Source organism: Panthera leo, chromosome D3, assembly GCF_018350215.1.
Source record: "Panthera leo isolate Ple1 chromosome D3, P.leo_Ple1_pat1.1, whole genome shotgun sequence".
NCBI lineage: Eukaryota > Metazoa > Chordata > Mammalia > Carnivora > Felidae > Panthera > Panthera leo.
The window spans coordinates 72,552,627-72,569,569 of NC_056690.1; the positions used below are offsets into that span (position 1 = coordinate 72,552,627).

The 16,943-nt window shown below is 36.3% G+C and overlaps 1 protein-coding gene and 1 non-coding gene across 2 annotated transcripts in view; one reads left to right on the plus strand and one right to left on the minus strand.

Moving 5' to 3' along the window:
* Positions 1-16,943, plus strand: part of DCC (DCC netrin 1 receptor) — a 766,352-nt gene that overhangs the window by 560,108 nt on the left and 189,301 nt on the right. Inside the window, exon 13 of the mRNA XM_042909706.1 lies at positions 8,512-8,653. Within this exon, the coding sequence (XP_042765640.1) occupies positions 8,512-8,653 (142 nt within the window). The remainder of the gene's footprint in view (positions 1-8,511; positions 8,654-16,943) is intronic.
* LOC122204285 lies at positions 11,009-11,112 on the minus strand. Its single transcript, XR_006195588.1, has one exon. It is a non-coding gene; the product is annotated as a U6 spliceosomal RNA (small nuclear RNA).

Here is a 16,943-nt window from a genome sequence, read left to right on the forward strand (position 1 = left end):
TTTTTTCACATTCCTCTAGTCTCCATTGTATTCCAACGTCTCTTCTTTACCACCCATGCCAGAAGGGTCTATAGGCTACAACAAGAAATGTCAATAGTAATCTACAGAGTAAATTGCTCGGTAAGTATTCATCGAAGAAAAGGAGTTTAAAAGGTGTTACTAGGTAATTTATCTCTCAGTGCTCCTCCTGATGTGTAGAAGAAAAGTTGTTGAGCATTGCTGCTGTATGGGGTCTTGCTTCTTTCTCTCTGACCCTTGTTTACTTTTTCCTTTATTCTCTCCCTCTCCATCTCTTAATCTCTTGACCCTCTTGCCTCACTCTTTTTCTCTTTACTCCTTCCCTCCCTTGAAGTTCAAGAAAGTTCCCTTCCTCTCCTTTAATCCACACCACAATCCTTTTGAGGTAGGTACCTCCCATATTGCAGATGAGCAAACCAAGGCAGAGAACTTAAATGTCCCACTCACTGATAAGGAAGGTAACTGATATGGGTTGGGTGTGAGAAGGGTAGTACCTGGAGGCGTGGGTATCAATCGGTTAGCTGTGGCAATATTCTGGGCAATGGTAAATTAAGGTCTGAATTACAGCAGTAGCAGAGAGAATGTAAATAAGGGAATGTAAGTAAGATGAGGGATACAATAAAAAGAGATTCTTTAAAAATGCCTATGGGTACTCTCATGAAAAGTCACAGGGTGTCATGAGTACTGAAAGCATACTTCATTCTTCAAGCAAGTTCATGTGAGATTCAACAAGTTACCAGAAGTACAGAACAGAAATAAGGAGCAGAGTTCAAAACTTATATTCAAGTAAGTTTCAAGATCCTTAGATTCCTGCTGTGCTGGCCAAAGCATTCTTCTTTCCTGCTAGGACCTTCTTTCAAATGGTGCCCTTTAATTCCCTTCTATGGGAATGCTATCCAGATGAAACCACTTAAAAAAAAAAAAGGCTCATTCTACAGCCACTGACCATGTTTGGAATGGGGCTTGTCTTTCTCGGCAGTCCACTCTATCGAGAGTAAAGCAAAATGTCACTGTACAGTGGGATATGTGGACTTAAAAATAGAAGCTTGTGAAATGTGGCTTCTGAGAAAAATTTGGGGTGATGGACTTACCAGGTTTTGTTTTCTGTTTTGTTATTTACTACTCATATGCTAGAGTAAAGGAAAAATAAAGAAATGAATTAATGGAGCCCATCAAAAGGAGAATACCACATCAACAAACTCAACAGGGTTATCTCAAAAAAGTTAGAAAATAATGGCCAGGAAGATCTTTTCTTTTCGATCACTAAACCTAACTGCTCCCACCGTGCTGACTTGAAAACTAATTCATTTTTATGATAATCAAAGAGGAGATGGAAGGATTTGAGGAAGCCAAATTTTACAGTTCTTCTTTTATTTCAAAACTGGGGGAAAAAAAGTTAAATTAATCCTTGATTCAAGATAGAACACTTCAACAGCTTGAAAAGGATTAATTTCAACCTCTCAAGTAATGAAAGAACCAAAAGTCAAGTCACAGCTACTAGAATTGATTTTTCAAAAGTCGAAGGTCATGTGTTAAGTATTTTTAATAAAAATAATTACTAGGCTTACCCATGAAGACTAGGTACAAGAATGTTCCCTAACAGTGATAGCTTTTGGTGGCTTTGTGGGGGGATGGCCAATGAAGTCTAAGCTGCTAAGCACTGACAGAACAGGTCTCATACAGAAAATAAGATACATTATGCCATAGAATTAGAAAAATTTACTGAACACTTTCAATTAACTTCCCAAACCAATATAATTTGGGACATCTAGCCATGTCTGCAGAACCTACAAGGAAAGAATTTGACGACCAGAACCATTAGCCATCTGCTGGTGTTTGCTTGAAATCGATGAGAAAGCATAAAAGATGCTAATAAACTTAGCCGCTGCCCATATATGAGGATGAATACAAATGATGAAATTACTTCCAAAGATGAATGATAACCATTGAGGGGGTTTGCCTCCTGGCATGTAGAGTGTATAACTGATTCTATTAATTAATTGCTGTTAGACATTGATAGTAAGGTATTGGCTATGTGGGAATAATTTATACGATCACTGAAAATCCTCAAATGTGATCAAGAAAAATTATTATCTGTCAAAAACTAAATATTGCTCATGTAATCATTAGTATAATTAAGTTTTCCAGGCTTAACACGTGATTTACAATCATCTGGTAGACATACTAAGCACAATTATTCTCCATTTCTCAATATGTGCATTAAGATTAGAGTCATTTATTAGACTTACGAGAGGTCACTCGTCAAAGACAAGGCAAAGCACTAACTGGAAAACATAAGGTTCTACCTCTTGGTCAAAGTTTAATGTCTTCATTTGTATTTTTGTTTTCTATTTGAATTTACTTTTGACTTTAAAAAACAAGCTTGTAGGGGCGCCTGGGTGGCTCAGTCGGTTAAGTGTCCGACTTCGGCTCAGGTCATGATCTCACGGTCCGTGAGTTCGAGCCCCGCGTCGGGCTCTGTGCTGACGGCTCAGAGCCTGGAGCCTGTTTCAGATTCTGTGTCTCCCTCTCTCTCTGACCCTCCCCCGTTCATGCTGTCTCTCTCTGTCTCAAAAATAAATAAACATTAAAAAAATTAAAAAAAAAAAAAAAAAAAAAAACAAGCTTGTAGACCTTAGAAAATAACCCTTCGTGATTTGCCAAGGGCTACTTATGGGAAGGCTGATTGGGTGTATTAAAAATTAATTATTTAAATTCAGTTTTTATTCCTTTCGAGAATGTTTTGTAGGACACTTTGAGTAGAATTGCCAGGTATAAGTTCTATGATTATTTTAGCATAAAATAATAAAAAAACATTAGGCTCAAACATTAGATAATCTTTCTGTGATAGTATGAGATGACTTCTGCCAATCACTTAACTCTGTGCCTCAATTTCCTCTTTGGTAAACTTGTAAAATGGTAATAACATCTTTCATGGCTATCTTGAAGTATTGAAAAATAAAAATAAGATAATTGTGGAATATAAATATAAGGTATAACTATTCATCAAATCCAGTTTTCTTTGCTAGTTTCTAAGATACTTGAGAGTAAAGAACACATCCACATATGTGCATGTATGTGTGTGGAGTGGAGAGAAGGAGTAGGTGAGTGTATGTGTATTTAAGGCTATGCATTCTTTGAGGTCCAAGGACATTATATTACTATTTTATTTATTAGTTTGTCTCCCAAAGAATTAGCCAAATGCCTTAAATGAGTGTATTGATCTAACATGTCTCCTTTGCATGTCCCAAAAGACTTTTAACTTTTTTCCAATCTACCTTACCATTACATTGTCCTATATGTCCCATTTGTTCCTATTTGTCCCAGGTGAAGGTGCTATACATTGTCATGATAAATTGAGCTTGCTTTTGATATCCTCTTTATTTTAAATGCCTTTTCTATCCCCTAGGTAAAGTTCTACTCATATTTGAAGTCTTGACCATGTAAAATAGAATTAATCTCTCTGTCTATTATATTCCATTCTATTTTCTGGGACTACCTCTTTTAGCATTTGACACTTTGTGTTTTCATTATGAGTTTTTGTGTCTAATTTCCTCAGCCAGAATGGATATACCATGACTTATCTGGGTATTTCCATAGTCCTAAAGATGGTGCTTTCTACACAGCAGAGGTGCAGCTAATCTATTTTGAGTGAATTATCACTGAATGAATTAGTCTCAGCCTCTTGAACTCTCATGGGAGGCTGTATTAAATAGTAAAGAATGCCAACTTCAAAGTTATATAATCTCGGTTCAAATGCTGCCTCTATCACTTGATGGCTCCATCAGTTTAAGGTACTTAACCATCTGTGTCCTAATTTACATGGTTGTACAAAAATTGTAACAATAGACTTGAATTCATAGAGTCATTGTGTGGATAAAAAACCATAACTCATAGGTGCTTAGACCATTGGTACGTCTATAGTAAGGAAAAAAATAGTGTTAAGAAATATTTTTAAGAGTGGCATTTAGTTTGTCACATTTAAAGGGTAATGAGGGTGAAATAAATAATCTTAGTAGTGCTGTACACTTTCAGATATATTCTGACTTAAATAATCAGATTCTGATTATTCTAAATAATTCTATTTAGCTAAGTTCCTCTAAAATTATTAAAATGTGCTTATTATATAGTTACAGTTGATCTTTATTATTTTGAGAGTCTGTATTTGCAGATTCACCTACCTGCTAAAATGTATTTGTAACCCCAAATCAATACCCCCGTTGCCTTTACAGTTACACCTACGACCATGAAACAGATGAGGCACACATTCTCAGCTGAGGTTGAACAAGGAGACACTCTGTCTTTTTGTTTCAGTTCTCATATTGTAACCAAGTGTTCTTTTTGTGGTCAAATAAGTGCCACTTTGGGGGGGGGGGATGGGCATTTGTTTATTTTTGCTTTCTGTCTGTGAGTTTGGTATTTGAAATGCTCTCCAACTGTAATGCTGAAGTGCTGTTTAGTATCGCTTATTCCAAGAGGCTGTGATGTGCCTTAGGGAGAAAATACATGTGTTAGATAAACTTCATTCTGGCATGAGTTACAGTGCTATTGGCCATAAGTTCAATGTTAATGTATCAACAATAATAATAAATAGGATGTCTTTAAACAGAAACACACATAAAACAAGGTTATATATTGACAAGTTGACAAAAATGTTGTAATGAAAGGCTCATAAGAACCTGCACCTGCATTTTCCCCAAGAGCAATGTTACAATATTTGCAAATTCAGTGTTTGTGGCAACTTTATAGAACATGGCTGCTGCCTCAAATGATGAGAACTGACTGTAGTTTGCATGTCATTGACATGTTAAAAATGTTTAGCAAGTAACTGACTTTACCCAATTTTTTAAATCCTTTTACAAAGACACTTATTTGTAGAGCAATAGCTAATCTGTAGTGATCTAAAAGAAGAGGCTCAGACTGGGGTCTCCCTGGAGAATATATTGCCACACCTCTGCTGCATTTCCACATGATTGAAACAGTATCAAAGTTGCCCTGGGGTTGTAGGGGGCTGGAGGAGTCGGGAAATCCATTCTGTGACTTTGTGCCTGGCCTCTTTCTGACAGTTGTTTATTTCTACCACCTCAAAAGAACAATTTTGTATGTTTATTTTTAAAAATTAATTTAAGGGGCACCTGGGTGGCTCAGTCAGTTAAACGTCCGACTCTGACTGTGGCACAGGTCATGATCTTGGGGTCCGTGGGTTCAAGCCCCATGTCAGGCTCTGTGTTGACCGCTCAGAGCCTGGAGCCTGCTTCGGATTCTGTGTCTCCCTCTCTCTCTGCCCCTCCCCTGTTCACACTCTGTCTCTCTCTCTCACAAATAAATAAAGATTAAAAAAAATTTTTTTTAATTGATTTAAATGTTCATGGTAGTGTTATATGCACATTCATTTTCCAAATAGGTGTATAACTAAAACCAAGACTCTTCCTCCCCAACCTGGAGGAACTGGAGGGAGTTCCTACTCCCTCCAGACTCCCCTGTTCATCGCTTTTCACTATCCTTTCTTTTCTGGAATTTACCTTAATGTTTTTCAGCAATTGTGCTTAGGTAGCTGTCCTTTAATTCCTTAGTTTTAATTCACAGGTTTAGGTATCACCTACTGATTTATTCCTAGGTCAGGAGTTAGCACTCTGGTACACTCCAGCCCTACGCCCAATCATCTTCCTGCTTTTCTCCTCCTACTCTTCCTTCTCCTCCTCTGCATTTTCATTGTGATCCTTCTTCTCTTCTTCCCTGAGGCGTAATTAATTAACGTGAAATGCACAAATCTTCAGTGTTTACTTCTCTGGTTGTATTATTTCACTAGGGCTGCCACAGCAAACACCACAGAGGAGGAAACCTAAATGAACCACAGATAGTTGCTTTCTCACAGTTCTGGAGGCTGGAGTCCAAGATCAAGGTGTCAGCAAGCTTGTTTCTTCTGAGTCCTCTCTCCTTAACTTGCAAATGGCTCCCTTCCTCCACCATCTTCACATGGACTTCTTCTGTGTCTCCGTATTTCCTTTTCTCAGAGTGACACCAGTCATACTGGATTAGGTCCCACACTGATGACCTCATTTAACCTTTTGATTTCTTCAAACCCCCTACCTCCAAAACACTCACATTCTGAGGTACTGGGAATTAGTATTTCAGCATGTGAATTTCAAGTGGGGGCCCAATTCAAACCTTAGCAATACATTTTGACAATTTTATCTACCCATGTAACAAATGTGAAAGGAAGATGCAGAATGTTCCCATCACACCAAAAAGTCTCCCTCTTTCCATAGCCAATCAGTTCCCCAGTACAACTGCTGTAGGCAACTGCTAGACTGCTTTCTTTTACTATAAACCCATTTTGACTCTTCTTGGACTTCATCTAAGTGGAATTATATAGTATGTGCTCTTTTGGATTTGTGTCTCACCTTGTATAATCTTAAATCTTTTCAATTTTTCCTTATCATATTTCTGAGAATTCCATTTTTTTTTTCTGTTTTGGAATCTCTGTTTCTTGGATTTCAAATCTTTTTCTCTCAGTTTGCACTCTTCTTTTCCTGAAATTTACCCTCATTAGACTCCTGATAAAGGGAATATGGAGAGATGTCTTTGAAACCATGTATTTCTGAAACATCCCTATACTTATATAAGCATATATTCTTATACTTGAGTTATTCTTCCTTATGCTTGATAACATTTGTATAGCCTTGGAATTATAGGTTTAAAATACTTTAGGAATAGAATTTTATAAGAACTCTTCTATTGTTTTCTAACTTTGAATGTTGTTGAGAAATCTTTCTCCTTACCATTTTTACTTTTTATGTGACTTGCTTTCTTTCTTCCATTCTGGAAGCTTTCCTATCCTCTCTCCCCCAGGAGGCTCTAGTATTTCACAGTAATGTACCTTAATGTAGTTCTTGTTCATGTATTATGTCAGAAAATCCATAATCCCTTTCAGACTAAAGTCTCAAATCTTCCAGTTCTGCAAGGTTTTTACTGCAGGAAGGAATTCTGGTTTTTGTTTTGGTTCCTTGCTAATTTTCTGCCTTCTATTTTTTTTTTTTATTTTCATTATTTCATCTTATTAGTTGGATATTGGAAATTATAGACTAAACTTCCAATTTCTTATCTTTTTTCCCCCAAATTTCTATGATCATCTTTCTATGATCATCTTCCCCCCGCCCCCGGAATTTTAGAAGATTTCTTTCCATGCATCTTTCAGATAATTTATTGAATATTTAACTGGTTAAACCAAACTATAAATGTCATAATATTTTTAAAAAATCTTTCATTTTTCCTGTATTTCTATTCCTTTCACAGATGTAATATCTTATCTTAGATTATCTAAATATTAATGACAGTTTTGGGGATACTTTTTCTACTCTAAGCATAATGTTGTCTCCTTCAAGGACCATAATATTGTGTTTTTTTTTTTTAAGTGTATGTATTTATTTTGACAGAGGGAGAGAGAGAGAGTGCACAAACAAGGAGGCACAGAGAGAGATAGAGAGAATCCCAAGCAGGTTCTGGGGCTTGATTGTATTTTTTCCTATTTTATACTAAAAGCTTTTTAAAACAAAATGTCTTGTAGTCTTACAATGTTGGTTAACATTAAAATGAAATATGTACTAAAAAGCTGATTCCAAAGTGCATGAGTGGATTAAGTGGGAGCCTCATTATTGGGGCATTAATTAGAAACCTGGCTACTGTTTTCTCTAGGGCCAAACTTACAATTTTCTCTAGAGAATTATTACTTGGTATTTGCCTGGGCAAAATACATCTGGTTGTCATTGTATTGAACACAGATGATGAAAGAAGACTTATTCTCTTCGACTTAATAACCCTTGCCCTCATCTGTACTCTCTTCTGTGCCTGATATCTCTGAATCTGTGGACTCTGTTTCAGAGTCCCTAAAGGATAAAACTCCCAGTGACTCCAAGGACACTGAGGGTTAGTAGATTGACTTTCCTAGATGTGGGTATGACTTTCAACCCATCTTTTATTTCAGCACCATGCTTTAGTCTTGTCTTTCAAGGTATTTAGGACGCAACAATTTCTAGCCCTCCCTGAATTTTGTCATGGAAATCACCTTGTTATTCTTTAGTATCTCTTAGGGAGTAATTTAGGTTTCATCTTTCTCCTTTGGCTCAGCCACCACACTTCCCTTGGTTTGCATCTCTTAAATATTTGTTAACATCTCTCATCCTTAAGACTACTAGTCTCTATTTCCTTATGGTTTTTTACTCTTGAGAACATTTTACTGTCATTTTAGTGGCATTTACAAAGGAGAGGTGATCATGCACATAATCAATCAAATGAATTGTGTATTTTTGTCAAAATCATACAAAAAGGGACACTGTCAAATTGTAAAAATGGATTTAATTTGGTTATAGGGGCTAATCCCTAGCACTTCTTGCCTCTCTGTTTTATTCCTACTTAAGTTGGGGTCATTTCTTTGACCCTGCTCTGTTGCCCTTACTTTCTCCAATGTTTTAATTTACATCTTTTATTTTGCAGAGTATCAAAGTAAGCTGGCTGCCTCCTCCATCAGGAACACAAAATGGATTTATTACCGGCTATAAAATTCGACACAGAAAGACGACCCGCAGGGGTGAGATGGAAACATTGGAGCCAAACAACCTCTGGTACCTGTTCACAGGTCAGTGTTCACATAGTGCAGTCTTGCAAGGTTTTTATGAGTTAAATGCTTTAGGAATAAAATATGCTCTCACTTCAAGGAAACATTCTTTTTTGTTTGTTTGTTTTTTCCTGACAGGTGACATCTATTGGTCTGAACAAGAATAACCTTTATATTTTTAACTTGATATCTTTGTAATGCTTTCAGTACATATTATGGTCCTGGATCATACTCTTATAAATGTATCGTAGATCTTTTAATCCGTATTAGTTTCTCAGCATTGCTTATTCAACAACAGCCCCTCTGTCAAATAACTTTTAACTTTTTAACTAGTAACTTTAAAAAGCTATCTAATCAGGGGTTCCTGCGTGCCTCAGTAGGCTAAGCATCCTACTTCAGCTCAGGTCATGATCTCTTTGTTGGTGAGTTTGAGCCCTCCATCAGGCTCTCTGCTATCAGCCTGAAGCCCACTTTGGATCCTCTGTCTCCCTGTCTCTGCCACTCCCCACTCACTCTCTCTCTCTTTCTCTCTCTCTCAAAAATAAATAAACATTTTTAAAAAGCCATCTAATCAAATGGTTCCAAGTTTAAGTCACTTTGATCCCTTTCCCCCGAATCTCCAGTGGTGAGAATGGGGCTGGAAAATGTGGAGAGGGTAGTTTAGGAAATAAACAGATTGCTCTACTTTCCATAAACATAAAAGTAAATTCACTTTTGTAGCAATATTGGTGGAATTCATAGTAGGTCAAGCTTCGTTATGAAAACTGGAATATTCCATGCAGTTTTCCATGCAATATTTAGAGAATGTGTTTTATTTTACAAAATGAATAATCATATTTTTTTTTTTTAACTATTGGAACTATCATGCCCATCCAGGTTCCTGGAAAACAGTCTGAGATATGCTTTCAAGGCAATGCCTCTGGGGGTGCAAGCCCAAGAAAGCACGCATGAGGAAACAAAGAAAGGGACCAAGGAAGGAGAGAAATCTTTCACAGTGGCTATCATTGAGCTGGCTACAAGTTTAGAGCAAACACAGAGTTTGTTCAGCCTCATGAGGTGTCTCCTGAGAGGCCGCATGAAGTACTATGTATCATAGTCAGTGGCTGGATAGGAAGTATGAGCAGTTCCTCTCTTGCCTATCATTGGTCTAAATCTGTCGATAGGCTGTTATCCACTCTATACCTGCAGACAGCACCTGAGAAGCCAGAGCATCTGGCGAGTATGCAAATATAGAATTCTCTCTGTGTCAGTAAGTCCTTTATGAAGTGGTAGCTTGGTCTAGGGTTGCACCAGTAAGTACTTAGGAGGGCTTTATAGCTCTAAGGAGAGTGTAAACTATTGCCTGGGGCTTGGGAGGCAAAGCATAATATAGCAGAGGCTCTTGGTAAGGATTGGGAGGCAAAGTTGAGCAAATCTGGAGTGGCACATAAAAAGGGTCCTGGAAAATATACAAACTGAAACTCTTAACTTACACCTAATGGATAATATAAACTATCACTGCAAATGAGGAAAGAAGAAAGAAACCCCTTATTTATTTCTTTCTCTATATCATGTGCTCAGTAAATTTCCATTTGAAATCATAGTTTGTTACACACACACACACACACACACACACACACACACACACACACACATTTTAAGCTACATTTAAGTCCGCATTCTGCAACTTGATCAAAACCTGTTTCCCCCTCAGGTTTGTTGTTGTTGTTGTTGCTGCTGCTGCTGCTGCTATTGGTGTTTGGTTTTTGGTTTTCGATGTGTTTTTCTTGTCTCTTGTGCCTATAAAATTTTAGCATAATGGTGAAAGTGCTTCCAAGTAGGTTGTCAAAAATCACATTACTCGTTTTATATCTGGACAAAAATCTCTCAGACAAGTATTATTGCCTCTAAGAGGAAGTTATGGCACTCTACCACATCATTTAAAAAGCTTAAGAAAAGCCTAGATCTTATGTCTTCTTTCCTGATGAAATTATGGGAAGAAGGTAAAAATAAATGAAGTGAGGCATATGTGCTCAGTGTGATAGTTGGTGTAACCTGTAGTTTATTTTGACAGAAATCACCAACATTGGAAAAAAAGTCTTGCTGAAAAAATTTTAATAGAATTCCTAAGACGTAATAGATGAAGAGTCTCTAAGGATAATTATATCCAAGACTTTTTCACCCCTGGTTTTACTGAGGTATTATTGTCACATACCACCGTAGAAGTTTAAGGTCTACAACTTAATGGCCTCACTTGTGTTCACTGTGAGATGATTAACGCTGACAGTTTAGTCAGCAGCCATGATCTCATATAGATACAATTTAAAAAAAGAAAAAAAAAAGTCCTTATGATGAGAACTCAGGATCCACTTTCTTAAAATTTTCATCTATATCATACAAAATATGGAATGCTTCACGAATTTGCAAGCCATCCTTCTGCATGGGTCCTGCTGATCTCTTTACCACTCTGATTTTAGTATATGTGCTGTGGGAACAAGCACCAAGCCTTATTTTTTTAAAATAGATGATGGTATTTGAAGCCCTGAAATCTTTTTTTTAAGTTATTTCCTTCTCAGATGAAAAGGTTAAAAATATAAAATAACCTTTTTATACAATAATTCATTAAAAGATGAGTGTTCCAATGGAAGAGCTCAGGATTGGATATTCAATTTATGAAACTATAAATAGCCAAGATGCATGAAACAATGTTCAAGCTCATTAGTAGAGAAATGCAAATTAAAACAAAAATGAGTTAACATTTTCTTTGGATTAAAGTAATAAAGATATAAGTAAATGATGATACCCTGTTCTGGAAAGCATATGGGAGACATAATTAATATTCATATACTGCTGTGGGCCAGATGATTCTAGAATCTCTCTGGAAAGCAATGTGTAGATATTTGTTATACACAGGTGTATATACGTGTGTGTGTGTGTGTGTGTGTGTGTGTGAGAGAGAGAGAGAGAGAGAGAGCAAGAGAGAGAGAGAAAGAGGGACGGATCTTTACAGATATATGATCTATGTTTTCTACTAGGAATTTATTCCAATTATGCAGCCATATTTTCTGCAAATTTTTTCACTATAAACATGTTCATTGCACTGTTCCTTTAATAGAAAATTTTAAGGAAAAAAAATACCCCAAGCATCCAAATATAGGCAGCTACTTAGAAAATTTTGTCAAAAATCATATCAAGGAATACTGTTTACCTAATGAAAATGATAAATACTAAATCATATGTTAATTATTTCAAACGTGATTCAATGAATAACTCAACTTTAAATCAATATTAGTGTGTGAAGTTGATATTTATAAATAAAATATGAATTTGTAGGAAAATATTTAGAGTAATATATATACCAGAATATTGATGGTGATTGTTATTTACATTTGTAACAACAATAAAATATGTATTTTAAAATTATGTATATAACATGAAGAACAAAAAGGCAAGACCCTAATGTCATATTATGACTTTTGGTCACCAAAATTGAAAATTCCTACCACTAAAGCTAACTCCATGGCCTCTGAACAGCTAAAAGGCAAGTGGCCCAGAAAATAAATGAAGAATCGTAGCCACCTGGCCAAAAGAAACTGCTGCTGTGAATTCTTTAGTATTTACGGTATTTTTGGCAAATGGGATTTAACACATTCACCTCAGTAGTATCAAACCAAGATTCTGGCTCTCTAAATAGACGAACTTTTAGGATTCTCTCTCTAAAGAAGTGAAATTATTAAAGAAGAAAAAAAAAGCCAGAAGTCTGAAATAAAGGTGTTGGCAACATTGGTTCCTTGTGGAGGTCCTGAGAGAAAACTCATCCATGTTTCTCTCCTAACCTCTGGAATTTGCTGGCAATCCTTGACATTCCTTGGCCTGTAGTTATGCTGCTCCTATCTCTACACCACCTTCTTCTGTTGCCTGTCTGTGTTCTCTCTTCTTCTTATAAGGACACGCGTCATTGGATAAACCCCACTCTAAATCCAGGATGGTTTCATCTCAAGATCCTTAACTATTCATATTTATAAAGATCCTATTTCCAAGTGAGGCCGTGTTCTGAAGTTCCAGGTATTCAGGAGTTTTGAAGTAGACACTATTAAACTTGCTGACAGATACCTTTTATTTTCCCTCTCAAGAACAATCATTTTTAATTGTATTCTCTGATGAACTTTATTCAAAAATAAATAATTCAGTCCTACATTTTTATTCATCTAAAATATATGGGACAATTAGATCTTCTAATCAGCATGAGCTATAACCCCTTACCATTCTGGTTTAATACCATTCAGGCCAAAAGCAAAGAAATAGGATGAATTAATTAGCTTGTTATTGGAATAGCTCACAAATGCCCCTTCCCATCTTTATACATTTCTAGGAATCTGGACTCAAATTTGAATTCCTCATTCATACTGTTCTTTCTTAATTTCAACAATTACAAAATGAATGTGGGAAGACAAACAATCTGGGCAGTTATATTTGTAAGTGTACCTGATATTTATGGTAAAAACAAAAGTCACACAGACTCCATTCTTAAATTGAAATGAAGAAATAAAAACTGCCAGAGAATAGCCTCATATCTGTAAAACATTAAAAACAAGTTGTACAGAGTCTCTGCCTTCCTATCCCCTGATCTGTGACCCGACTTCAGTAATGCCTGTTGCATTGCTAGATATTGCGGGAGTGTTTTCAGTGGTAGAGAGCACAGGTTTTGACTTGTTCCCAGAATATATTTATTTAGTAATGTATGCAATTTCTAGTTTACAAAAATAATTGATTTTCTGTATGAATCTGCGGCACTTTAGAATGTACAAGGCTTGACCCTATGTTTCCAATACCTATATGGTACATGGATATATTGATTTGTCTGTTAAAAACTTGGAAATGCTAGAATGCTTCATTTGGATGACATAAATATTCAGGTGTAGAGACTCAAACTTGTTTTTTACAATCCTCTGTTAGACAGGTGTTTTTTTGTTGTGTGTGTTTTTTACTAGGATAATGAGACATCTGCAATAACATAGTAATTCAGAGTTATAACAAGGATTTTAAATCATTGTTATCAGTTTCATTGTGGGATCCCATGTCAACTAAATTTTAAAGCGTTGTTTTTAATTTTTGAGTGCTCTTCAGAGAAAGTTGTTTTGAATTGAATTGAAGAGTTTTCTTGTGTTTCATGGCCAATATAGAATAAACATAATGATTAACATGCATTGGTATTTTATGGACTGAAAAATGAAACAATAGCATAGAATTTTATAACAAGGTTAGCATTAGGGGAATAAAGGGAAATTATATTGTTTGAATAATGTACCATCTCTTAACATAAGTCCTGTAAAATTAGAAATAGAACAGAATTACAGAGCTTGAAGGCACTTAGTATTGGGGATAGAAACAGGCAGATGATCTTTTTTCAACAATGTATTTTTTTTTATAGTTGAGGAATGCATTGCTACTTACACCATACTTTTTGTAGAATAAAATTATACTTAGAAGCAGGTAGGAAATACACATGCATGGGCATGCCACACATAGGCACAGCATACACAAACACATGCCCACCCTCACAAACACAATGAGATTGAACTATGGGTCCCTGACAAACCAGACCATTCATCTTATGCACAGTCCTAATTTTATAGAAGAGTTAACTGAGATCTAAAGAGTGACATTGCTAAGATCTACCACTAGTTAGGGAGATAATCCCAACTCGATTGTAGGCATTTCAACTCCTAGTTATATACTCCTTATACTATGTAATATTGTCTTCTTTAGCTCACTGTATTGTAAATGACTCTGGCTATCATATGAATCTGTAATAGATCATTGGCATTAAAAATAATTTAACATTTATAACAATAATAATACCAGCATTAACTTTGACAACAGCCACTGTGCTGAAAACAGTATGGAGTTTCTTCAAAAAATTAAAAACTAGAACTACCATATGATCCTGCTATCCCACTCCTGGGAACATATCCAAAAGAATTAAAATCAGGATCTGGAAGAGATAACTGCACTCGTATGTTCACTGTAGCATTATTCACAAGAGCCAAGGTAGACAAACAATTCAAATGTCCACCTAAAACAATTTTTTTAATGTTTATTTATTTTTGAAAGAGAGAAAGAGAGACACAGTGTGAGCCCAGAGAGAGAGGGAGACACAGAATCTGAAGCAGGCTCCAGGCTCTGAACTGTCAGCACGGAGCCCGATGCGGGGCTTGAGCCCAAGAACCATGAGATCATGACTTGAGCCAAAGTCAGACGCTTAACTGACTTAGCCACCTCGGCGCCCCTCAAGTGTCCATTGACAGACAAATGGATAAAGATGTGGTAAATATCAATAGACCGTGGAATATTATGCAGCCTGAAAAAAAATAAGGAAATCCTGCCATTTGCACCAACATAGATGGATCTGGAAGACATTATGCTAAGTGAAATAAGTCAGTCACAGAAGAACAAATACTTCATGATTCCTTTTGTATGAGGTATCTAAAATAGTCAAACTCATGGAAGCAGAGAACAGAATGGTGATTGCAAGGGTAGAAGATGAGGGTGAAATGGGGAGTTGTTCAGTGGGTATAAAGTGACAGTTACACAACAGGAATAAATTCTAGAAATCTTTTATACAACATAGCACCTATAGTTAACAGTATTGTGCACTTAAAAATTTTTAAGAAAGTAGACCTAATGCCAAATATTTCAACCATTAAAAAAAAGAGGACACAAGGAATCTTTTGGAAATAGTGGATATATTTATTACCTTGATTGTGGTGATGGTCTCATGGATGTAGGCCTATGTCCAAACTCATCAAAATGTATACATTAAATATGTCCCGTTTTTGGTGTATTAAGTATATGCTTCAATGAAGCTGAAAACCCTCTATAAAAACACTGTATATATACATATATCCATATATATATTTCAAATTTAGTCTTTGTAACAATTTTTATGCATATATTCTCATTTTACTGATGAGAAAACTTAGACAAAGAAGGAGGGCAAACAAGTTTTTCAAGGTCACATACCTAATGAGCAGTGAGGTAAAACTTCAAATCTAATACTGCCTGAACAGAGTACCTATACTCCTAGCTCTTAAACTGTAGGTAATGTGTTGCCAACCACAGATAATGAATGTGTGATTTTGTGTGTATAAAGGGATACATAAAGTGGAATAATGCACAATGGAAAAAGGTTTCTGTTGGATAATAAAAATTGAATATTAGCTTAGCAGCTAAAGGAGCTGCTTAACTCTAGGAGAAATTAAATCAAAGCTTTCCTACCTACTTCTTTTAAAAAATGCTATTTAAAATTTCTACTGGCCCAACTCAGGAAACACATCCTAGAAAACAATGTTTAGAAATATTCACACAAAAAAGCTTTAGATTCCAGACAGGCTTGTCTCTACCCTATCTTCAGTGAATAAATGAATAGATAGATAGATAGGGAGATAGACAGATAATGTTTTGAAAGTTCTTTAGGTATCAGCTCTCAGGATTGGGGCTCAAAAAATTGCTTGTTCTTGTTGATTGTTGTTATAACTTTTGAAGATACCTCTTCTTTCAAATGTGAACATTTTGGGAGACAGCCAAAGCATAAGAGACTCTTAAAAACTGAGAACAAACTGAGGGTTGATGGGGGGTGGGAGGGAGGAGAGTGCAGGTGATGGGTATTGAAGAGAGCATCTTTTGGGCTGAGCACTGGGTGTTGTATGGAAACCAATCTGAAAATAAATTTCATATATTAAAAAAAATAATTAAGGGGGCGCCTGGGTGGCTCAGTCAGTTAAGCGGCTGACTTCGGCTCAGGTCATGATCTCGTAGTCAGTGAGTTCGAGCCCTGCGTCGGGCTTTGTGCTGACAGCTCAGAGACTGGAGCCTGTTTCAGATTCTGTCTCCCTCTCTCTGACCCTCCCCCGTTCATGCTCTGTCTCTCTCTGTCTCAAAAATAAGTAAACGTTAAAAAAAAATAATAATTAAGAAAATAAATAAATAAATAAATAACCCACAAATGTGATTTTTTTTAATTAAGAGAAAAACCTTATACTGAATTTGAAGTTTAATTGAACTCTTAGGTTGATACATTGTAAAAATCATAGAATTATCAGTTCTTTCCTGCCTTCCCGCTCATATTTTAGTTCTGGATGTAATCATTTTAGACAAAAATTTCTTGCATATTTGCCCAGTGCTTTATACTTGCTACTGATGTCCCTCTTAGGTCCCAGCCTTGGCCAGGTGGGTCTCTGAAGAGAATGGTCTCTGGCGCCTCAGCAGGAGATAGGGCAGAACCAAGAGTCTTCTCCCAAAAGCACTCCAAGTTGTGATTAAAGCTCCACAT